General features: G+C 32.9%; 2 protein-coding genes across 7 annotated transcripts in view; one reads left to right on the top strand and one right to left on the bottom strand.

Moving 5' to 3' along the window:
- Positions 1 to 25630, top strand: part of TEX14 (testis expressed 14, intercellular bridge forming factor) — a 196480-nt gene that overhangs the window by 14512 nt on the left and 156338 nt on the right. The window lies entirely within an intron of this gene.
- Positions 1 to 25630, bottom strand: part of RAD51C (RAD51 paralog C) — a 78584-nt gene that overhangs the window by 46344 nt on the left and 6610 nt on the right. For all 5 annotated transcript variants that reach the window (XR_012481265.1, XM_074261939.1, XM_074261941.1 and 2 more), the window contains 3 exons: positions 11141 to 11399; positions 8879 to 9045; positions 7493 to 7626 (listed from right to left, as the gene is read on the bottom strand). Coding sequence is in view for 4 of the 5 variants with exons in the window: in XM_074261939.1 (XP_074118040.1) it covers positions 7493 to 7626; positions 8879 to 9045; positions 11141 to 11399 (560 nt within the window). In the remaining variant the exon portion in view is untranslated. The remainder of the gene's footprint in view (positions 1 to 7492; positions 7627 to 8878; positions 9046 to 11140; positions 11400 to 25630) is intronic.

The following is a 25630-nucleotide window of genomic DNA, read 5'->3' as shown; positions in this document are numbered from 1 at the left end:
ACTATTAGTATAATTGACCATATTAATAACCAAATTAATAAAAACCATATGATCATCTCAATAGATGCAGAAAAAGCATTTGATAAAATTCAACATCCATTCCTACTAAAAACGCTTGAGAGTATAGGAATAAATGGACTATTCCTTAAAATAATAAGGAGCATATATTTAAAACCTTCAGTAAACATCATATGTAATGGTGATAAACTAGACCCTTTCCCTGTAAGATCAGGAGTGAAACAAGGTTGCCCACTATCACCATTACTATTCAATATAGTACTAGAAACTCTAGCCTCGGCAATAAGAGCCGAGAAAGAGATTCAAGGAATTAGAGTAGGAAATGAGGAAATCAAATTATCACTTTTCGCAGATGACATGATGGTATACTTAGAGAACTCTGCTAAAAAGCTATTAGAAATAATTCAGAGTTTTAGCAAAGTTGCAGGATACAAAATAAATCCACATAAATCCTCAGCATTTTTATACATTACCAACACAATCAACAGCAAGAGATACAAAGAGAAATTCCATTCAAAATAACAGTTGATAGTATAAAATATTTGGGAATATATCTACCAAAGGAGAGTCAGGAATTATATGAGCAAAATTACAAAACACTTGCCCCAAAAATAAAGTCAGATTTAAATAATTGGAAAGACATTCAGTGTTCTTGGATAGGTCGAGCGAATATAATAAAGATGACAATACTCCCCAAACTAATCTATTTATTTAGTGCTATACCAATCAGACTCCCAAGAAACTATTTTAATGACCTAGAAAAAAATAACAAAACTCATATGGAAGAACAAAAGGTCGAGAATTTCAAGAGAAGTAATGAAAAAAAAAATTAAATGAAGGTGGTTTAGCTGTACCTCATCTAGAACAGTATTATAAAGCAACAGTCACCAAAACCATTTGGTATTGGCTAAGAAATAGACTAGTTGATCAATGGCATAGGTTAAGTTCACAGGGCAAGATAGTGAATAAAAATAGCAATCTAATCTTTGACAAACCCAAAGATCCCAAATTTTGGGATAAGAATTCATTATTTGACAAAAACTGCTGGGAAAACTGGAAATTAGTATGGCAGAAACTAGGCATGGATCCACATTTAACACCACATACTAAGATTAGATCAAAATGGGTCCAAGATTTAGGCATAAAGAACGAAATCATAAATAAATTGGAGGAACATGGGATGGTTTACCTCTCAGACTTGTGGAGGAGGAAGGAGTTTGTGTCCAAGGGAGAACTAGAGACCATTATTGATCACAAAATAGAAAATTTTGATTACACCAAATTAAAAAGTTTCTGCACAAACAAAACTAATGCAAACAAGATTAGAAGGGAAGTAACAAATTGGGAAAAAATTTTTACAGTTAAAGGTTCTGATAAAGGCCTCATCTCCAAAATATACAGAGAATTGACTTTAATTTATAAGAAATCAAGCCATTCTCCAATTGATAAATGGTCAAAGGATATGAACAGACAATTTTCAGATGATGAAATTAAAACTATTTCCACTCATATGAAAGAGTGTTCCAAATCACTATTGATCAGAGAAATGCAAATTAAGACAACTCTGAGATATCATTACACACCTGTCAGATTGTCTAAGATGACAGGAACAAATAATGATGAATGTTGGAGGGGATGTGGGAAAACTGGGACACTGATGCATTGTTGGTGGAGTTGTGAAAGAATCCAACCATTCTGGAGAGTAATCTGGAATTATGCCCAAAAAGTTATCAAAATGTGCATACCCTTTGACCCAGCCATACTACTACTGGGCTTATATCCCAAGGAAATACTAAAGAAGGGAAAGGGACCTGTATGTGCCAAAATGTTTGTGGCAGCCCTTTTCATAGTGGCTAGAAGCTGGAAGATGAATGGATGTCCATCAATTGGAGAATGGTTGTGTAAACTATGGTATATGAATGTTATGGAATATGACTGTTCTATAAGAAATGACCAACAGGAGAAATACAGAGAGGCTTGGAGAGACTTACATCAACTGATGCTAAGTGAAACGAGCAGAACCAGAAGATCATTATACACTTCAACAATGATACTGTACGAGGATGTATGCTGATGGAAGTGGATATCTTCAACATAGAGAAGAGCTAATCCAATTCCAATTGATTAATGATGGACAGAATCAGCTACATCCAGAAAAGGAACACTGGGAAATGGGTGTAAACTGTTATTTTTACCTTCTGAATCCAATTCTTCCTGTGCAACAAAAAATTCGGTTCTACACACATATATTGTATCTAGAATATACTGTAATATATTTAACATGTATAAGACTGCCTGCCATCTGGGGGAGGGGGTTGGGGGAGGAAGGGAAAAAATCTGAATAGAAGTAAGTGCAAGGGATAATGTTGTAAAAAATTACCCATGCATATGTACTGTCAAAAAAAAAAGTTATAATTATAAAATAAAATAAAAATTAAATTAAAAAAAAAAAAAAGAACATATAGAATAGTTTACTCTCAGATCTGTGGAGGAGGAAGGAAGTTGTGACCAAAGAAGAACTAGAGATCATTATTGATCACAAAATAGAAATTTTTGATTATATCAAATTAAAAAGGTTTTGTACAAACAAAATTAATGCAGACAAGATTAGAAGGGAAGCAATAAACTGGGAAAACATTTTTACAGGTTCTGATAAAGGCCTCATTTCCAAAATATGTAGAGAATTGACTTTAATTTATAAGAAATCAAACCATTCTCCAAATGATAAATGGTCAAAGGATATGAACAATTTTCAGATGAAGAAAATGAAACTATTTGTAGTCATATGAAAAGGTGTTTCAAATCACTACTGATCAGAGAAATGCAAATTAAGACAACTCTCAGAAACCACTACTCGCCTCTCAGATTGGCTAGGATGACAGGAAAAGATAATGATGAATGTTGGAGGGGATGTGGGAAAACTGGGACACTGATACATTGTTGGTGGAATTGTGAATGCATACAACCATTCCAGAGAGCAATTTGGAACTATGCTCAAAAAATTATCAAACTGTACATACCCTTTGATCCAACAGTGTTGCTGCTGGGCTTATATCCCAAAGAGATTTTAAAGAAGGGAAAGGGACCTGTATGTGCAAAAATGTTTGTGGTGGCCCTTTTTGTGGTGGCTAGAAAGTTGAAACTGAATGGATGCCCATCAATTGGAGAATGGCTGAATAAGTTGTGGTATATGAATGTTATGGAATATTATTGTTCTGTAAGAAATGACCAGCAGGATGATTTCAGAAAAGCCTGGAGAAACTTACATGAACTGATGCTGAGTGAAATGAGCAGAACCAGGAGATCATTACACACTTCAACAACAATGCTATATGATGATCAATTCTGATGGATGTGGCTCTCTTCAACAATGAGATGAACCAAATCAGTTTCAATTGTTCAATAATGAAGAGAATTAGCTATACCCAGTGAAAGAAGTATAGAAAATGAATGTGAGCCACAACATAGCATTTCCACTCCTTCTGTTTTTGTCTGCTTGCATTTTTGTTTTCCTCTCAGGTTATTTTTACCTTATTTCTAAGTCCGATTTTTCTTGTGCAGCAAAATAACTGTGTGGATATGTATACATATATTGTGTTTAGCATATATTTTAACATATTTAACATGTATTGGTCTACCTGCCATTTAGGGGAGGGATAGGGGAAAGGAGGGGAAAAGTTGGAACAGAAGGTTTTACAAGGGTCAGTGCTGAAAAATTACCCATGCATATATTTTGTAAATAAAAAACTATAATAATAAAAAAAAAATTTCAATCACTCTGCCACCTAAAAAAAAAAAATGCTATCAATAGCAATAAGAGAAAAAAAAAAGAAACTGAAGTAATCAGAACAGAAAATGAGATTATAAAAATATCTCTTTTTGCAGATGATATAATATACTTAGAAAATGTAGAAATTAAAAAGTTAGTTGGAAACTTAATTTTAGCAAAGTTCCAGGGCATAAAATAAACCCATATAATCAATCAGTATTTCTACATATATCATAAATAAAACCTTGCAAGAAGAGCCAGAAAAAGAAATTCCATTTAAAATAACTATGGAAAATATAAAATATTTTAGCCTCTAACTGCCAAGGCAAGCCTTGGCACTATAGGAAACATAATTATAAAATATTTTCTAAACAAATGAAGTCACATTTAAATAACTGGAAAATTATTAATTGTTCATCAGTGAGCAGGGTCAAAATAATAAAAATAACAATTCTACCTAAACTAATCTACTTATTCAATGCCACCCCTTACAATTAAATTTAAATGAAATGAAATTTTAAAATTATTTTACTGAGCTAGAAATAAAATTCACTTGGAAGAACAAAAGATCAAGAAAATAAAAGGAATTAATGAAAAAAATTTAAAGGAAGGAAGATTAGCAATATCAGATGTTAAACTGAATTATCAAAAACTATCTGGAACTAAGAAATAAAAAGAAGGATCAGTAGAACAAAACAGTACAATGCACAGTAGTTAATTATAGTAACCTTCTATTCACCAAGATTTAAGCTTGTAGGAAAAGAACTCATTATTTGATAAAAATTGTAAGGGAAACTGGAAAGTAGTATGGCAGATGGACCATTATCTTATACCCTTTACCAAGATAAGGTCGAAATGGATATATGACTTAGATATAAAGGGAGATATCAAGAAAATTAGAAGAACATGGAACATATTATCTATTAGATTTATGGATAGAAGAACAACATATCAATAAATATAGTGATAAAGAAAAAAGATAAAAAGAGAGCATTGCGAAATGAAGAGTGAATAATTTTGATCACATTAAATTAAAAAGTTTATACAAATAAAACTAATGTGGCCAAGATTAGATGGAAAGAAAAAAAAAAAAGGAAAGCAAAAAAAGGGTAAAAATTCTTATAGACAGTTTTTCAGATAAAAGTCTAATATCTCAAATACATTAGAAGACTCTGACAAATTTATAATACAAGTCATTCCTCAACTGATATGATCAAAGGAATCAAAAGATATGAACAGTTTTTTTAATGAAGAAATCAAAGATATATACAGTAATATGAAAAAAATGTTTCACATCATTACTGATTAGAAAAATGCAAATTAAAACACTTTTGAGATATCAGCCCACACTTATCAGATCGGCTATAACAACAACAACAAAAAGGAAAAATGACAAATGTTGGAGGGGAAATGGAACAATTGAGACATTAATACACTGTTGTATAGAACTCTGAACTAACCATATGGGGAAAGCAATCTGAAATTATACGTGAAGAGTTTTATAAAGCTGTGTTCCACCTTTTGATCCAGCAATAGCATTATTAAGTCTGCTTCCTAAGGTGATCAGGGAAAAAAAAAAGAACCTATATATTCTAAAATATTTATAGCAGCTATCTGTGTAGTGGCAAAAATTGAAAATTGAGGGAATTTCATTAATTGAGGAATGGCTGAACAAGATATGACTTGTGATTGTGACAGAACACTACTGTGCTATAAGAAATGATGAGCATATTCTCTAAATGATGAAAGCTCAAAGTATATGAAGAAACAGTTTGCAGATGAAGGAATTAAAGCTATCTATAGTCATGAGAAAAAATGGTATAAATCATTATTGCTCAGAGAAATGCAAATTAAAACAACTCTGTGTTGTTGAAGATGATGTAGAAAACAAATGGAATACTGTGCTTTAAGAAACAATGAATAGGCAGATTTCAGAAAAACTTGAACTTACACAATCTGATGCTGAGTGAACAAAATCAGCAGAATATTGTGCACATGACAGCAACATCATATGATGATCAACTGATAGACTTAGCTCTTCTTAGAAATAGTGATCCAAAATAATTCCAAAAAACTTTTGAGAGAAAATACTATTCACATACAGAGAAAGAACTATGGTGTCTGAATGCAAATTGAAGCACACTATTTTCTCTTTCTAAAATTTTTTTGTGTGTTTTTTTTTGTAGTTTTTCCCCTTCTGATATTTCCTTTAAAACAAGTCTAACATGGAAATATCTTTAACATGATTGTACATATATAATCTACATCAGATAGCTTATTTTCTTTGGGGAGGGGAGAAAAAAGGAGAAGAAAAATGAACGTCCAAAACTATTTTTCATATGTAATTGATTGGAAAAAAATAAAATACTATTAAGTAAAAAAAAAAAAAAGAAAAGAAATGAAATGATGAGCAAGATGATTTTAGAAAAACATGGAAAGACTTGCATGAAATAATGAAGAATAAAATGGGCAGAACCAAGAAAATATTCTATATATAAGACTAATAATTGTTTAAAAAAATAACTGTTAACAACTAAGTTATTCTAAGTATTATAAATACTCAAATCAACTACAAAGGACTGAGGAAGGAAGATATTATCTATTTCCAGAGAAAGAACTGATAAACAAAAGTATGCACATTCATGTGAGAGTGTGTGTGCGTGTGTGTATTACACACATAGCCACACTCCTATATTAAATGATGGCCTTCTTGAACATGGTATAGGAAGAGAAACAGTTGAGAATTTAAAATAAATAAAACAAAATTTAATAATTTTCTTCATAACTAAGTAAATACTTTTTTAAAGGCTTTATGTCAACAACCGAGCAAAATAAAAAAATTCATAGGTACTAACTACTTTATACCTCGGCAGTTCATTCCACATCACTTTTTGTGGCTAGTGCATGCAAAATGGTGGGATTCTGGAAAACTGCTTTTTACATTCTTGGATTTGCCTAGGTATCCACAAAATTAAAAACAGCAAAGGAGAAAGCAAGAAAGCCTAACTCTGTGAAAACATTGAGAGATAATAGGAAAAGCCTGCATTTAGGCATTACAATACCCCACAGCTTTTTAAACAAATGATAAATCCACTTAGCCTTACTGTACTGGACTTTGAGAAAGAAGGGACAAACTTGTCTTATGCTTTTTGGCTCTGAGGCATAACCAGTCAAAATACAGTTCCCAAAGTATATTGAATTAAATCCCCATTGTATTCCCTATCTAAATAGAAGGCAGTTTCTAAAGTATATTGTCCTACATGGCCACCTGCACCAATCATAGATTTTAAATGGGCAAGGAATAGAAGGGAGGAAGGCTTTCCCTCAATCTATGAATAGAAGAAGCATTTTTAAAAGTGTTAATTTACAGAACATATACTTCTCCATAATTATGGCAATACAGTAAACCTATTTTTGCACAAAATACCTCATGAGGCAAAATGACGATGTGACTATTATTAGGTAGTAAATAAATGAAAAAAGGGAAATAGTTGTGGGGGTGGCAAGAGAGAAGGCAAAGGAGGAAAATGTGAATAATTGGTGGTTTACATGATCCAGAACAAAAATACTAAATGTTTAGATGGTGGTGAGAGGGGAAAAGAAAAAAACATTCTGACAACTTAAAAGAAATAAGAAAGATTGCTCTTATCTTAATTTCTCTATGCTATAGTCTGTGATTTTCAAACATCTCCAAAGGTTTCATACCTTTGAATGTTCCAAAAGGAAGTCTGGAAGGAGATGAACCTGTGCCAGCAGCTCCGTATAATTGTGACAACGAAAATAATAGATATGGGAGAGTATGCTTTCTAGGGAAAAGTTCTCCAGTGCTTTTTGGTGCTCTGAAACAAACCACAATAGGTCCTCAGATTATGATTTATTTATAATCTCTTACTATTTTGATGATGGTGAGAAGATAATAAATTCAATAGCAAGTAAGAAAAGATGTTATATCTCCTATTAAATTCCCCCAAAAGTTCTAAAAATGGAAACACTGAGGATTCTTGGATTATGGTAATAAATGATTAGAATACCTAACTTCAAGTCACATATTGAGCTCTATTTTCAGCTTCGCTACTGACTTCTTAAAAAAATCACTTAATGTCTGTAATCTACCTGTCTATCACAATTTTAAAAGGTAGGGTAAAATCTATAATGTGTCCATGCTTTAAGACCTGGGCTTAAGCCCTGGCTCAATCACTCACAAATCATGTAAGATTGAACAAACCATTTAACCTCTCAAACTTTTCCTCATTTGCAAAATAAAAATAATAAAATCTGCACTACCTATCTCACGGGGTTGCTATAATAAAAACATCTTTTAAACTTTTAAAAAATAATAAAAATATAAGTCTTTATAATAAAGTATAATAAGATATAAGCTATTATTAATATGGCCAAATCACAATTTCCATGTGTTTTACAAACCGAGAAATAATGTTTTAAAGTTTATTCCACATTCATTTATTTCCTCATATACCTTAAAATGCCAATGTGTTTTAGGGTAAAAGAAAATTTTTTTAGGGTAAAAAAATTTTAACTGAAGTGGAATACTTTGAAATTAAATTAGAAAAAGATACAAAACAAAAACACACCCTTCTCTTCCTTATAAAAAGGCGGCCTTATTTGCACTTAGGGCAGAAAGAAAGTAGGTATTCTAGGTTTCCTTTGCCAAAAATGGATATAGGGAGGTCTTCCAGATAGGAAGGAAAAAATAGAAAAGGGACACTAGTAACAAATTTGGGCATGGAAATTTTGATGGCCTGGAACATGGGAAAGTTGCCCATTGAATGCCAACTTCAGCTGGAGTTCTTTAGGCTAAGGAGAGACAGCTCACATTTATATAAATCTTCCCCCTTACCCCAGCTTATTTGAGGAAAAATAAGTGACTTAGGAAAAGTACTTATTTATGTCAAAACATCTAAATTGGAGAAAGGGGAGAGAAGCCATTTTAAAACCATTAATTTATTTCACAACTAATTTAAGTATTGGCATCTAAACATAATTATTTTTAATTACAAGTACGTGTAGACTCTAGAGAACTCATTTCCTTTCATCTTCTGTCATATTTAAGAACATTGTTTCAAAACTCACCTTCTTCTAAGTGTGACCCTGCAATAAGGTGAAGATGTTGAACACAAGCTCTGGCAAGATCTACCACTCTATCAACCATAAAACTTCCTTCTGTGTCAAGGAATACAGCTTCACCTGCTACTCCTCCAAAACATTCTGGGATTTGTACATCTACTGCCAATTGCATGCTGTGAAGAGAAACAAAAGTCAAAAGAAGTGTGTTACTCATGACCCATGACCATTAGACATTATGTTCAGCCTAAGAAAGAGGAAAATTTGTACATTTCAAGCTTAGGGAAGGGTGAACTTGACTGGATTCCCTGGCAACTGGATTTCCTTTAGGTTAGCTGGGCCAGGTTGGGACAAAGCAGATGTTTTAACTTTAAATCTTTAAATTTACTCTACTGGGGGCTACAGGGCATGGCTTTATTTCTGGCTGGCATCACAACAAATCAAATTTATTTAAACATAAAATTGATATTTTTAAGAATAAAATAAAATCTTTTCTAAGCAACATTTAGAGTTAAACCAAGAATAATTTTTGTATTAATGAAAAATAATTTATTATTTACTATAAGCCAAGTACAACTGCTAAGTGCTAGGGAAACAAATATAAAAAAGACAGTTTTTGACCTCAAGAGCTTATATTCTGTTATAGAATTAAAATTACATTCTAATTCTATTATTTTAACACACGATGGGCACTTTATTCAAGACTGCTATTGGGATGGTGAATGGACCACATAAAGTAAATTAGCTGACTTCATCTAGGAACAACAGAGTTGATTTGATCATAGTTCATGAGTGAGGGAAGGACCAAAGAGGTTGACAAAAAGAAAAGGGTCAAAAGGTAGGAAGTATAATAGATAGTGGCTCAGGCTTTCTGGAAAAGAGGTTCAGGGAAAGGTAGTCCCCAAAATAATAGCTATATCAGCACTGAATAGTATGATTAAAGGTGGGGTGAACAGTTGGTTGGGAAGTAGTATTAAATAACATTTGGTAGGAACTTGGAGAAAAGAACTTGTGATTTCATTGGCATGGAAACACCCTCACCAATGAGATCAAGACTGTCAGGTACATAGGGGCAGCTAGGTGGCACAGTGGATAGAGCACCAGCCTTGAATTCAAGAGGACCCGAGTACAAATCTGGTCTCAGACACTTAACACTTCCTAGCTGTGTGACCCTGGGCAACTCACTTAACCCCAGCCTCAGAAAAAAAACAAAAAACAAACAAAAAAAACCTGTCAGGTACAACTTGGGATTTTACCTGGGAACATCAATAAATTGTATAATAGTCCAGGTAGAACTGAACCCAAGATCGGGCCTTTATTATACCACATTATCCTATATACATTATATATTCATGAAAAATACTAAAATGGCATAAATACAAATTAATGATGTTAAGGCCAGACCCCTAACTTTTAAAAGATGATATAATGAGTGATAATTCCTATGCACATTTATATGTTTTCTCTTCCATTAGACTGTGAGATCCTTGAGGGAAAGGAGTATTTGTTTTTTGCCTTTCTTTATATCCCCATAGATTAGCACAGGGCCTAGAACAAAGCAGACACTTATTAAATATTAGCTGATTGAATGATTGAACACTTTTCTTTAGAAAAGATGCCTTGACAATTCCATAGAGTTGTGAAGGAGAGAGCCATCTGCATCCAGAGAGATGGGGACTGAATGTGGATCACAACATAGTATTTTCACTTTTACTGCTGCTGTTGTTTGCTTTCTCATTTTTTCCCCCTTTTGATTTGATTTTTCTTGTGCAGCAAGATAAATGTGGAGATATGCTTAGAAGAATTGTACATATTTAACTTTTGGAGTGCTTGCAGTCTAGGGGTGAGGGAAGGTAAAGAGAGAGGGAAAAAAATTTGGAACACAAAGTTTTGCAAGGAGGAATGTTAAAAACTATCTTCATATGTATTTTGAAAAATAAAAAGCTATTATTATTTTTAAAAAGGAAAAAAAGATGCCTTGAGTGTACTGTCTGACAGAATATTGGGTTATTTCTAACAATGCTGAAATTCACTAAAGCATTTCTTATACTAAAAACAAAAAATGCATATTTATCAAGATGGGCTTTTTTGGTAATGGAAAAAAGTGAGTAACCTCTATTTTTGTTTTTATAAATCACATATATAAAAGCTTCTAGATTTAAAAAAACATTTTTTTTTTTTTACAGAACACAGACCTATAATTCAGAAGCCCCTTTAGATAACTTTACATGTTACTATGTACATTTTTAAAAAGCAACATTTTTCTTTTACCATAACTGTGTTTTTCCAACACCTGGTGCACCACAGATCTCTGTTGTTTTGGTTAGGGGTATTCCACCCCCCATAATATTATCCAGCTCTGAACAAAAGGTAATTATAAAGCCCTGAGTATGTTCTTGCTCAAGAAGTTCCAATGCTGTACATTTCTTGCCTGATGCAGATACAGAAGCATATCTTGACATATCTATGGGGTTTTCACGCCTTATTATTTGCAGGGTTTCCAAAGCCTCCTCTTTAGAGATACCAATTTCTGAAAGTTGAAAGAAAATTAAATACAATTTTTAAAAGAGACTTTAAGACAGAGTAAAACAACAGTTTGTAAAATAATAATGTATTTGTTTTCCTTTCCTTTATACACACACACACACACACACACACACACACGTATAATGAACCTGGATCACATCTTTCACTTAAAATTATCACCCTATTTTATTTATTTATATATATATGTAATATTATATTATGTTAAATACCAAATAGTTATATGATATTAGTAAAATCATATCATAAAAAATTAGAAGAGAAGTTGATTGTCTACCTAGGCAGAAGATGTAATAAGAGATAGAGGTAACTGAAGAATATAAAATGGATAACTTTGATTACATGAAACTGTGCTTTTGTACTCAATAAATTTAAACAAAATTAAAGCATACAGGATAAAAAGGGAAGTGGTCAAATTGAAAATTTTCTTTGTATACAATTTTTGTGAAAAAGGTTTGTGTGTCCTAAATACATAAATAGATAAAGGAGAGACTACACATCAATCCTTAATAGATAAGTGGTCAAAAGATATAAACAATTTTCATAAGAACTGCAAACTATTAACCATGTGAAATAACACTCTGAATCACTAATATAATAAAGAAATGCTAATCTGAAGCTTCACTTTACATCACACAAATTGGAAAAGAGAAAAAAATTGATTATGTTAGAGGGGTTTTAAGAAGATAGAATTTTAGAATGTTGTTGGTGAAGCTATGAATCAATACAATTACTTGGAAAGTAATTTGGATCATTCAAATAAGGTGCCTAAAATTTTCTTAACTTTTGTGCCAGACTATCCACTTCTAGGCTTTTACCCCAAGGATGTCATTTGATAAAAAGACTGGTCTCATATATAACAAAATATTTAGAGTAGCAGTTTTTGTGATAGCAAAAATCAAAAACAAAGTAGATGCCCATTGATTGGGGATGATTAAACAAACTGTGGAACAGGAACATAATGGAATATTACTGTAATATAATAAACAACAAATATGGTTATCTCAGAAAAGCATAAAAATATTTTCACAATCTGATCCAGAGTGAAATAATCAGACGCAAGAAAATAATATACACAATGACTAAAATGATATAAATAGAAACAACTACACAACAATCAAAAAAGTGAATGCTAAGAAACTGCAAAGAACAATTACAACTTCAAAGAAGAGATTTATAGGAGTAATAATCAGCAAGTTTGACACAATCCACATTTTTAATATGTTTATCAATTTTTATGACTTTCTTTTTTGTTTGTTTAAAAAAACTATGTCATATGGAAGGCTCTCTGGAAGAAAAGGGGGGGATTGTGAGGGAAATGGTCCTGTAAAAAAAAGTGAAAGAGATCAATAAAAAATATATGGATACTGTATATAATATTTAATGTCATTAAACATTTTATTACATATTTTAAATATATTTGTGCTATGCTTCCTTAATGTTCAGGGAAAGTGTCAAATGATTTATTACTGTTTTCCAGATCTTACATAAAAACAAGAGAGACATCAACCCATCCCCCTACCCCAAAAATGGGTCTCTTGTCTCCCCCTGCTGGTCAAATAATTTCAGGACTATTTTGTTTCAACATGTTTCCCAAATCCCCCTCTCACTCCTCCAAGGTATCTTTCATCTTTGTAATACAAGATCAATCATGAGGTTGCATGCACATCTCATAAGAGTAGCCAACAATGTATACTAGACTAGAAACACAAGTTATGAATTAGAATCTTGATTTTGCTATTTAATAAACTTGGCTTTCACTTAACTACCTGGGCTTTGATTTCCTCATTTATAAAGTGGGGATACTAATACCTGGTCTACTTCAAATAAGAATAGCACTTCTTCAAGTGTAAAATTGATCCAACTAAATATTATAAGGTCCATTAGGATGAGGAGATATTACAGCACTGAGTGATCTTAGAGAACATGAATGGGGCTGCATAAATCTTTGTAAGGTTAGTGTCATTACTAAGTTCATCAGCAGAGAATACTTCTCCTAGCCCCATCTCACATACAATACAAAATGATGTTATTAATAGTCTTTTAATAATCTTAGACTGTTATGTTTTCCAGATATGCTGAGACTGTCCACTTGACATTATCTGATAGCAAAAAGAAAAATGATCAAGTTTGACAACTTAGTGGTAGAAAAGCAGGAATTAAAGTATTTTAAGGAATTCTAGGCACAGAAACTATAAAGTATATGTCTGCCATTTTTGAGTAGAATTTTCATTCAATTCAGAAACTGTATTAGCTGATGATTTTCTTGACATGATTAAAATAGCCAAACAACCTTCAATGTCAAATCTACCATGAAGAAATGATTGAGATGGGCATTTCAGCAATCAACAGGATAAACAGAATTGCTAAGAGGCCTAAAATTCCCATCTTCTATGCTGCTGGCTTACCCCACAATGAGATATTACAGTTCACATCTGTCATCACTCACACTTGTTTGTTTAAAAATAAATAGATAGATAGATAGCTAGAAAGATGGATAGATAGATAAATAGATAGATAGATAGATAGATAGATAGATAGATAGATAGATAGATAGACAGATAGATAGATAAATCCGAAAATGGTGCAATCTACAGCAAGGAGAATTTTGTCACTGTACTTGCTAAGGGTATAAACAACAAAACCACTGAAACCATCAAATCTATTGGAAAAATATCTTGGTGGACAATGTTCCTTAAAAACAAAACAAAACAAATTTGGTCAATGACTCAACCACTGAGTATATCATGGTCTTGACTCTAAGGATATCAGCATTCCTGGCCTGTTTGAAAAGCATATATTGGGTATTCTAACATAAGAATTTTTATGCTGACTCTTTTTTGAATCATCTTAAGAGGCTAAGAAAAAGTATCTAGTCATTGAGGTTTCTCAGGCTATACCTATTCAGATTTAGCCCAGACATTATGAATAAAATGACCAAGTGGAAAGTAGAAATGGCTCAATTACACAAATCTCCATTCTCACCTTGTCCATTTATAATAACCATTCTATCCTTATCTTGACACATTACAGAAGGACACCTATGTAAATGGTCAACTTGCACAACAACTAATTAATATACTGCTCTCCTAATCCTGGCTAATGAAGTTTGCTAGTGGAAAGGATTATGTCCAGAAAAGAGCAAACAGATTATTTAACCAGATGTATAAGTAGTCATTAGAAAAGAAATCTTATTTCAGTTGATAACTTTTTTATAGAACTTTTGCAGAAATCTTAAAAACCTTTTTTGACATGTAACTGAGGGAAGAGGGGGAGAATGAAATATTATTGTTAAAAGTCTGAAAAAAAAACTCGCTCAAGGTCCTTATGAAAATCATACTACCCCAAAGACTCTGCTAAAAAGCTATTAGAAATAATTCAGAATTTTAGCAAAGTCGCAGGATACAAAATAAATACACATAAATCCTCAGGATTTTTATACATTACCAACACAATCCAACAGCAAGAGATACAAAGAGAAATTCCATTCAAAATAACAGTCGATAGTATCAAATATTTGGGAATATATCTACCAAAGGAGAGTCAGGAATTATATGAGCAAAATTACATAACACTTGCCACAAAAATAAAGTCAGATTTAAATAATTGGAAAGACATTCAATGTTCTTGGATAGGCCGAGCGAATATAATAAAGATGACAATACTCCCCAAACTAATCTATTTATTTAGTGCTATACCAATCAGACTCCCAAGAAACTATTTTAATGACCTAGAAAAAATAACAAAAAAATTCATATGGAAGAATAAAAGGTCGAGAATTGCAAGGGAACTAATGAAAAAAAAGTCAGAGGAAGGTGGTCTAAGTGTACCTGATTTAAAGCTATATTATAAAGCAACAGTCACCAAAACCATTTGGTATTGGCTAAGAAATAGACTAGTTGATCAGTGGCATAGGTTAGGTTCACAGGACAAGATAGTGAATAAAAATAGCAATCTAATCTTTGACAAACCCAAAGATCCCAAATTTTGGGATAAGAATTCATTATTTGACAAAAACTGCTGGGAAAACTGGAAATTAGTATGGCAGAAACTAGGCATGGACCCACATTTAACACCACATACTAAGATTAGATCAAAATGGGTCCAAGATTTAGGCATAAAGAACGAAATCATAAATAAATTGGAGGAACATGGGATGGTTTACCTCTCAGACTTGTGGAGGAGGAAGGAGTTTGTGTCCAAGGGAGAACTAGAGACCATTATTGATCACAAAATAGAACATTTTGATTACACCAAATTAAAAAGTTTCTGCACAAACAAAACTAATGCAAACAAGATTAGAAGGGAAGTAACAAATTGGGAAAAAATTTTTACAGTTAAAGGTTCTGATAAAGGCCTCATCTCCAAAATATACAGAGAATTGACTTTAATTTATAAGAAATCAAGCCATTCTCCAATTGATAAATGGTCAAAGGATATGAACAGATAATTTTCAGATGATGAAATTAAAACTCTTTCCACTCATATGAAAGAGTGTTCCAAATCACTATTGATCAGAGAAATGCAAATTAAGACAACTCTGAGGTATCATTACACACCTGTCAGATTGGCTAAGATGACAGGAACAAATAACGATGAATGTTGGAGGGGCTGTGGGAAAACTGGGACACTGATGCATTGTTGGTGGAGTTGTGAAAGAATCCAACCATTCTGGAGAGCAATCTGGAATTATGCCCAAAAAGTTATCAAAATGTGCATACCCTTTGACCCAGCCATACTACTACTGGGCTTATACCCCAAGGAACTACTAGAGAAGGGAAAGGGTCCTGTATGTGCCAAAATGTTTGTGGCAGCCCTTTTCATAGTGGCTAGAAGCTGGAAGATAAATGGATGTCCATCAATTGGAGAATGGTTGGGTAAACTATGGTATATGAATGTTATGGAATATTATTGTTCTATAAGAAATGACCAACAGGAGAAATACAGAGAGGCTTGGAGAGACTTACATCAACTGATGCTGAGTGAAACGAGCAGAACCAGAAGATCATTATACACTTCAACAATGATACTGTACGAGGATGTATGCTGATGGAAGTGGATTTCTTCAACATAGAGAAGAGCTAATCCAATTCCAATTGATTAATGATGGACAGAACCAGCTACATCCAGAAAAGGAACACTGGGAAATGAATGTAAATTGTTATTTTTACCTTCTGAATCCAATTCTTCCTGTGCAACAAAAAATTCGGTTCTACACACATATATTGTATCTAAATTATACTGTAATATATTTAACATATATAAGACTGCTTGCCATCTGGGGGAGGGGGTTGGGGGAGGAAGGGAAAAAATCTGAATAGAAGTAAGTGCAAGGGATAATGTTGTAAAAAATTACCCATGCATATGTACTGTCAAAAAATGTTATAATTATAAAATAAAATAAAATAAAAAAATGGTCGAAAAAAAAAAAAAAAGAAAAAGAAAATCATACTACCTAAAATTCTTAATATCGTCTGGCAGTTTCTTCAAAACACACACACACACACACACACACACACACACACACACACACACACACACACAGACTTTCAATTAATGTGGCCACATGTAAACTCAACTTCAGTTAATATAGCCACATCTAAACTCTCGTAGAAGCACTGCAAAGCTAAAAATACTAAAGGAATAATGACAGTGAAAATCAAAGAGAAATCTCTTCAAGCTTCTATATCCACACCAAGACAGCACAAAAACATTGTCAAAAGCCTGTAAAAGATAAACCCAGGGAGAAAGAAGCTTGCACCTGTCCTGGGATCTAAAGCTAGCTGTATTGGGCCTTAACCTGTCTGAGCAACAGGGAATAAAATTAGCCTTACAAAGACTATTTTCGTAGGGAAAACAGGTCCTGGTGAGTAAAACCATATATTTATTTTCAGGCCTTTTTGAGAGGCTTCTAAATCCGAACCTTAAAAGGAGTCACAGAAGAAGACAGGACTGCCTGCCCACTCAATTCAAAAATTCTAAATGGGGTAGAGTTTGGCCCTAACACAAAATCCTAATCCAGAAATTGAGGCTGGAGAAATGAATAAGCAGAAGAAAATATCAAACACAATGGGGAAATAATATTACTTTTAAAAAGCTAAAATGTGAAGGAACTATAAATAATGCCGCAGAGGGGGAAAAAAAAAAGGCTTGGCTATACAGATGACAAAAGGATCTAGAAAAAATAAAATGAGGCAAAATGAAAAATTAGAATCATTAAGGAAAGATTAAAATGGGGGGAAACCTTAGCTAAGAAATAGATCCCCTAAAAAAGAGAATGGAACAACCACAACTCAATAGCTTCATGAGGTAAGAAATATTACAATTAATTCAAAAGATTAAAAAAAAAAAAAAGAGCAGAGATGGAAGCAGAACCAGGTTAATAGAGTAAAGGCAAAGACATCTGAGCTCTTCCAAATTCCTTTCCAACAACTTTAAAATAACACCTCAAAACAAATTCTGGAGGGGTAGAACTAACAAAAGGTGAAACAACTTTCCAGTCCAAGACAACTTAGGTCAGCAGGAAAGATCCATCTCACTGGGGTAAGAGTACAATAGAGTAGAGTGCAGGCTGGGGCCAGCAAGTCAGCAGCTGCAGGCCCTGGGGACTGTCATGGTGGCTTTTGAAACTCCCCACCAGCAGTAAGGAGGGCAGACAACTAGTCAGAAGGAGATTATAGAGATCTTTTTGCTGGCATTGGGTGCAAGACTCTGTTACAACACTGCCCATACATGGTTCCAGGCTCCATCTAGGGCAAGGAGGGGTAATAGCAGATTAGTTTTTGTGACTACAGAAAAGTGGGAACTTTGGTCAAAGTTCTAAGGCAAAGAAGAATGCTTTTGCTTTGCTCAAAAAACAAAGCATAGGCCAGGAAAGCAGTGACCACATCTGTCCTTATATCACATTACCCTGGAAAAACAAAACCCTGGGACCCAGGGTCCCAGATGTATATCTGACAATAACAACATGAAAAACCTGAAAATAGGGATATTGTCCCTATGACCTCAGGAGCAGAATTCAATTTTAACAAAATCAAAGGTGAAGAAATAGGCTGGGAAAATGGACAAACATCAAAAACAAACAAACAAAAAAAAAACAAAACAATTTTTAAGTTACTATGGTCACAGAGAAGATCAAGTCATACACTCACAAGAAGAAAATAAAGTAAAAAAAGCTACATGTAAAGTCTCAAAGAAAAATGCAAATTGGTCAGAGGCCTAAGAACTCCTAGAAGAATTTAAAAAAGATTTTGAAAATCAAATGAGAGAGAGAGAGGGGGGGGGGGGGGGGAAATTGGGAAGAAAAATGAGATAATAATAAAGATAAAATAAGAAAATTATAAAAAAAAAAAAAAGACTCAAAAAATAAAGGGAAGCTCAAAAAAAATCAATGGGAAAAAAACCCCAACACCTTAAAAAACAGAATTGGCCAAAGGAAAAGGAAGTACAAAAAGTCACTGAAGAAAATAATTCCTTAAAAATGGGAAGCTAATGAATCTGTGAGACATAAAAAAAAAGGAAGGAAGGAAGGAAAAGAAGGAAGGAAGGAAAGAAGGAAGGAAGGAAGGAAGGAAGGAAGGAAGGAAGGAAGGAAGGAAGGAAGGAAGGAAGGAAGGAAGGAAGGAAGGAAGGAAGGAAGGAAGGGAGGGAGGGAGGGAGGGAGGGAGGGAGGGAGGGAGGGAGGGAGGGAGGGAGGGAGGGAGGGAGGGAGGAAGGAAGGAAGGAAGGGAGGAAGAGAGGGAGGGAGGAAGAGAAAGAAAGAAAGAAAGAAAGAGAAAGAAAGAAAGAAAGAAAGGAAAGAAAGAAAGAAAGAAAGAAAGAAAGAAAGAAAGAAAGAAAGAAAGAAAGAAAGAAAGAAAGAAAGAAAGAAAGAAAGAAAGAAAGAAAGAAAGAAAGAAAGAAAGAAAGAAAGAAAGAAAGAAAAGAAAGAATGTGATGGATATCATTGGAAAAACAACTGACCTGGAAATAGATTCAATTTAGATAATTTAAGAATTATTAGTCTATCTGAAAGTCATGATAAAAAAAAAAAGAGCCTATATATCATATTTCAAGAAATTATGAAGGAAGACTGTCCTGATAGCCTATAACCAGTGGACAAGATAAAAATTTAAATCAAATCGTGGTTTTTCTCTTTTGTTCTTAAATTTTCTTTCCCAATATCATTAATATGGAAATATGTAAAAAATGAATGTATGTCTAATAAAAAAAAATCCCACAAAAGTTGAATAATCCATAAATAAGCTAAGAAAAAATCTCCAGGATCAGAAGGATTCACTTGTGAATCCTACCAAACATTTAAAGAACAATTAAGTTATAAGCCTCCCCAATTCAAGGGGTGAAGCAAGGATGCCCATTATCACTACTATTATTCAATACTACATTAGAAAAGTTAACTATAACAAAAAAACAAGAAAACAAATTACAAAAGAAAATGAAGAAACAAAACTATCAGTCTTTGCAGATGATATTCCTGGTAAACTTAGAGACCCAGAGTTTAAAAAAAAAAAATCTTAAATAATTAAGAACTTTAGGATGTTGCATATATATATACAAAATCAACTCATATAAAACATCAGCATTTCTATATATTACAAATAAAATCTAGCAGGAAGAGACAGATTCCATTTAACATAACTGCAGATAATACAAAATACTTGGAATTCTACACATCAAGGCAAACTCATGAACCCAATTACAAAATATTTTTCTTATAAAGCCAGATCTTGCTCATGGGTAGGCTTACTCAATATAATAAAAATGACAATTCTACTTAAATTACTTATTCATTGCCATACCAATAAAAGTACAAAAATTTTATTTTCTAGAGCTAGAAAAAAATAATAAAATTCATCTGAAAGAACAAAAAGTCAGGAGTATTAAGAGAAAATGAAAAAAATTAATGTGATGGAAGTCTAGTAGTACCAAATCTCAAAATGTTTACAAAGTAAACTATCTGGTACTGGCTAAGAAACAGAGTGATGGATCAGTGGAATAAATTAAGTACACTATACATAGTAGTAAATGATCACAGTAATCATAGTGTTTGATAAAACACAAAAAATTCAAGCTTTTAAGACAAGAACTCATTATTTTACAAAAACTGCTTGGAAAACTGGAAAGCAATTTGACAGAAAAGAAGTATGGTCCAACATTTCACACCCTATACTAACATAAGATCAAAATGGATAAATGATTTAGACATGAAGGCAGAAACCATAAATAAAAAAGCGGAGCATGAAATATATTGCCAACTATTTTTATTATCAATAAGGGAAAAATCTGTAACCAAACAAGAGATAGCACTATGAAATATAAAACAAATAATTTTGATTACAGTTAATTAAGAAGGATTTGCAGAAACAAACCTAATGCAGTCAAACTGGAAGGAAAACAGGAAACAGAAAAAAAAAAATTTTTATACTAAGCTTCTCTGACAAAGACCTTTTCTCAAATTACAGAGAAATTTGTCAAACTTATAAATCAAATGGTATTACAAGCAGTTTTTAGAAGAAAAAAAATCAAAACTTTTCATGGGGAAAAAATTGTTCTAAATTATTATTAGTTAGATAAATGCAAATTACAACAACTCTGAGGTATTACCTCATACCCATCTGGCTAATAATATAGAAAAGGAAAATGGCAAACATTGGAGGAGATGGAAAAACTGCTCAGTCATATAAGGGCAAAGTAAGCATATAAAGAAGCCCCAAATTCAAAACACCCAAGAATATCAGAACTCAAATTCATAACTATTTACTATATCAAGGGAAAAATACCAAAAGCAACTAGAAAAAACAAGTACAAGTACCAAGAGGCCATAAGCCACAATCAAAAAACTTAGTAGCAGCTTATTATAAAATAGATTCTAGTATACAATTAGCAAAAATATTAAAGATAAAAAGCTTGCAACCCTGAATAATTTAACATGTAAACCGAGTAAAAGTTTAAGAATGTATTTAATGGAATTGATAATTTTCCAACACAGTTAATGATGAGATTAGAGGTAAGAAGAAACTTTGAGGTGAAAACTTTAAGGGTTCCCCTGACTTGTCTTTTTGAATTGCCATATTTTACAGAAACACTGGACCCAGAGTATGCAAGAGGCCTTAATGTGTCACCGATAAAGCTTCACAACTCTCTTTTCCCCCTTCCCCCAATCTGGTATACTTTATTGCTTGCATCCCAAATTGATCTCCTTATATCCTTGGGAGCCAAGATAGGTACCAGTCTTGCACTAGGCTGAGAAACTGCTTCTGCAGCTGGGACCACCTCCTGTAGATAAACAGACTATTCTGTCTAGTCTAGCAGTTTTTCACAGAAAGAATGCAGCTTTTGACACTTTGGGAGAGATTTTGACTTTTATCATCTTTATTGCATTTTTCTCTCTCTTATACTACACTCCTTTAGCATTTCTGGTATTTTTTTCTCTCCTGTATCCTGCTGTAATAAAAATTCAAACTTCTGTATGGATTGTAAATTCTGGGTTCTAAATACTTGTTCATTTCTTTTATACTCAATTTAGTTTTTATATAAGTTTTTTGTAGTTGAAATTGCCTGTGGACAAAAGTCAGGAGATAAGAAAAATCTATACAGGTAAAAGACATTTTAACAATTGGAAAGGATTAAAGGATGATTTTAAGTGATTATATCCCAATAGGAGAGAAGATAAGTATTCCTTCAAAATCTTACTTTCTCTAAAGATTACCAAGTTAAGTAGGACAAATAACTATCTCTGGATATAGTGTTAGTTTTTTTTTTAATGTTTAAGAGAAAAAGGGGGGCAGCTAGGTAGGTGGCAAAGTGGATAGAGCACCAGCCCTGAATTCAGGAGGACCCCAGTTCAAATCTGGTCTCAGACACTTAACACTTCCTAGCTGTGTGACCCTGGGCAAATCACTTAACCCCAGCCTGGGGGGGGGGGGGGGAAGAGAGAGAAAAAGGAATATGAGGAAGGGGTTTATGCTTCACTATTTCTCATAATTGGGATGCTCAATAAGAAAAGCACATAAACAGAATAATCAGTTCTGTTACTTTTGGCAAGGCAAATAATCTTATCCTCTTAGAGCCTTAGTTTTTTTTTAACCTGTATAATGAAAGGATTAGACTAGATAATTTCTAATATCCCAGTTATAAAATTCCATAAACCTATGAAATTTTATTAATTTTTTTGTTATACTCCCCCCTCAGTTGTGTATATTAAAATATGCATTTTTTATTTCAGGGAAATTGGTAATCTTAAAACAGTTAATCTTCAGATCTTTTGAAATAGACTAATAAGGAACAGAATAAGAATTTGGGAAAAGTATCTGGCTTAACACAAGATTTAATCTTATGGAAAGGTCCCCCGAATGTATTTTTTTTAATTGTCCTATTTTCTAGAGATAAAGCTCCCCCTGAACTGACATAACAGTGATTTTTTGCATGTAAACTCTATTAAACTTTGTGTCCTTGAAGCCAAGTCAGCTACAAGCCTAGCACTGGCCAGTATATTCATACTCATAAACTGTTTCTGCAGCAGAGAACCTTTCAGATAAGCAGAACATCCTCCCTCCATGGTCTGAAGTTCTTCTCTCCCTCATTCACAATTTGCCCTACCCAAATGACTCCATTCTTCCCAAAAGGCCTCCTCTTCTTGTTGTATCCATAAATAGTAAAGACTCAGTATGTAGAGCTCCTTGATTATAAGTAGTTCCCACATGCATGTGCCTTTCTCTTTAAATCAAATTACTACACATGTCTTGTGGAGTTATCACTTTTTGTTAATCTCAAAAAGATAAAGTATTAAAGATTTTAGGAAAAATCAAGGGCACAGGGAATAGCAAACAATATAAAATAATGATTCAGTTTCATAGAAATACTTATCCTTTATTGTATTCTGTGAGGTGTTTAGAATTTTTTTTTCTTTTCTTTTTTTTATTGTAACTTTTTTATTGACAGAACACATGTATGGGTAATTTTTTACAACATTATCCTTGCACTCACTTCTATTCTGACTTTTCTCTTCCCTCCCTCCACCCCCTTCTCCTAGATGGCAGGCAGTCTTATACATGTTAAATATGTTATAGTATATCCTAGATACAATATATGTATGCAGAACCGAATACTTCTCTTGTTGCACTAGAAGAATTGGATTCAGAAGGTAAAAATAACCTGGGAAGAAAAACAAAAATGCAAGTAGTCCACATTCATTTCCTAATGTTCCTTCTCTGGGTATAGCTGATTCTGTCCATCATTGATCAATTGGAACTGAATTGGATCTTCTCTTTGTCAAAAATATCCACTTCCATCAGAATATATCCTCATACAGTACTGTTGTTGAAGTGTATAATGATCTCCTGGTTCTGCTCATTTCACTCAGCATCAGTTCATGTAAGTTTTTCCAAGCCTCTTTGTAGTCATCGTGCTGGTCATTTCTTACAGAACAATAATATTCCATAACATTCGTATACCACAATTTACCCAACCATTCTCCAACTGTTGGGCATCCATTCATTTTCCAGTTTCTTGCCACTACAAAAAGGGCTGCCACAAACATTTTAGCATATACAGGTCCCTTTCCCTTCTTTAAGATCTCTTTGGAATATAAGCTCAGTAGTAGCACTGCTGGATCAAAGGGTATATGCACATTTTGATAACTTTTTGGGCATAATTCCAGATTGCTCTCCAGAATGGTTGGATTCGTTCACAACTCCATCAACAATTCATTAGTGTCCCAGTTTTCCTCCATCCCCTCTAACATTCATCATTATTTTTTTTTGTCATTTTAGCCAATCTGACAGGTGTGTAATGATATCTTAGAGTTGCCTTAATTTACATTTCTCTGATCAACAGTGATTTGGAACACCCTTTCATATGAGTAAAAATAGTTTCAATTTCATCATCTGAAAATTGCCTATTCATATCCTTTGACCATTTATCAATTGGAGAATGGCTTGATGGAAATGTTTTTTGAATTTAAATTCATAAGTAAAAAAAAAAAATTAAGGCCATCTAAAGAATTGGTGAGTCAAAGAAAAAAAGCTCAGAGAAATAATAATTTCAAAGAAACCAACTATGAGACAATATGCTAAAACTTTGGAGATACAAAGATGTATGAGAAATTATGTATATCTAAATAATTTTTGTCAATAAAAGGAAAGCAACATATCAATGAATTGGGCATTCAACTACAAAAACTAGAAAAGCAAAAAATAAAAAATAAAAAACTGTAAACACAAAAAAAGAAATTCTGAAAAATTAAAAAAAGAAATAACACTAAAATTTAAAAATCAACTGAACTGATAAATAGAACCAGGTGTTGGTGTGTTGTTTTTTTTTAATGGACAATTTTTCGAAACAAAAGGTTTTGCAATTGTCAATGCTAAAAAAATTTACCCATGCATATATCTTGTAAATAAAAAACTATAATTTTTAAAATCTGTTAAAAAAAAAAAGACAATTTAAAATGGTCATCTAATTTTAAAATAAGAAGAAAATCAAATCATCAAAATAAAAAAATGAAAAGGATACACAAAAAATAAATGGAATTAGATAATATTTACTCTAATTATGTACCAACAAAACCAATAACTTAAATGAAATGGATGAATGCTTACAAAATGATAATATTCAGATGAACAGAATAGATTTAATCAACAGATTTCAGAAAAAAAATTTTTTTAAGTTGTAAATTCCCAAAGGGGGGAGGAAGCATGACCAGGTGGCCTTAAAAGTGAATTCTGTCAAATATTCAACTAACAATTAACTATTATGTCACATAATTTGCAAAAAACAGAAAGGAAAGTATCCTCTAAGCCAAACTCCTTTTGTGGAACTCATTTCTAAACCAGAAAACTTTACAAAGCACAGGGGGAAAAAAACCCAACTACAGACCATTATTTTTAATGAATATCAAAGCAAAAATATTGAGTAATATATCTGCAAAGAGTTTATGATAACATAACACATATATATCAGGATGTCAATATAGATTGATATTAGGAAAATTATAAATAGGTCACATCATACTGGTAGTTGATGGAGTAGGTAAAATGCTAGGACTGGAGTTAGGAAAACCTAAGTGCAAATACAGTCTCAAACACTTATAATTATGTGACCCGAGCAAGTCACTCCATCTGCCTCAATTTCCTCAACTGAAAAATGAGGATTAAGAATAGTATCTAGATCCCAGTGTTATCGTGAGGATTAAATGAGATAATATTTGTAAAGTGCCTG

The sequence above is a fragment of the Sminthopsis crassicaudata genome, chromosome 4, assembly GCF_048593235.1.
Source record: "Sminthopsis crassicaudata isolate SCR6 chromosome 4, ASM4859323v1, whole genome shotgun sequence".
Lineage (NCBI taxonomy): Eukaryota > Metazoa > Chordata > Mammalia > Dasyuromorphia > Dasyuridae > Sminthopsis > Sminthopsis crassicaudata.
This window is presented reverse-complemented; position numbering and strand designations above follow the sequence as displayed.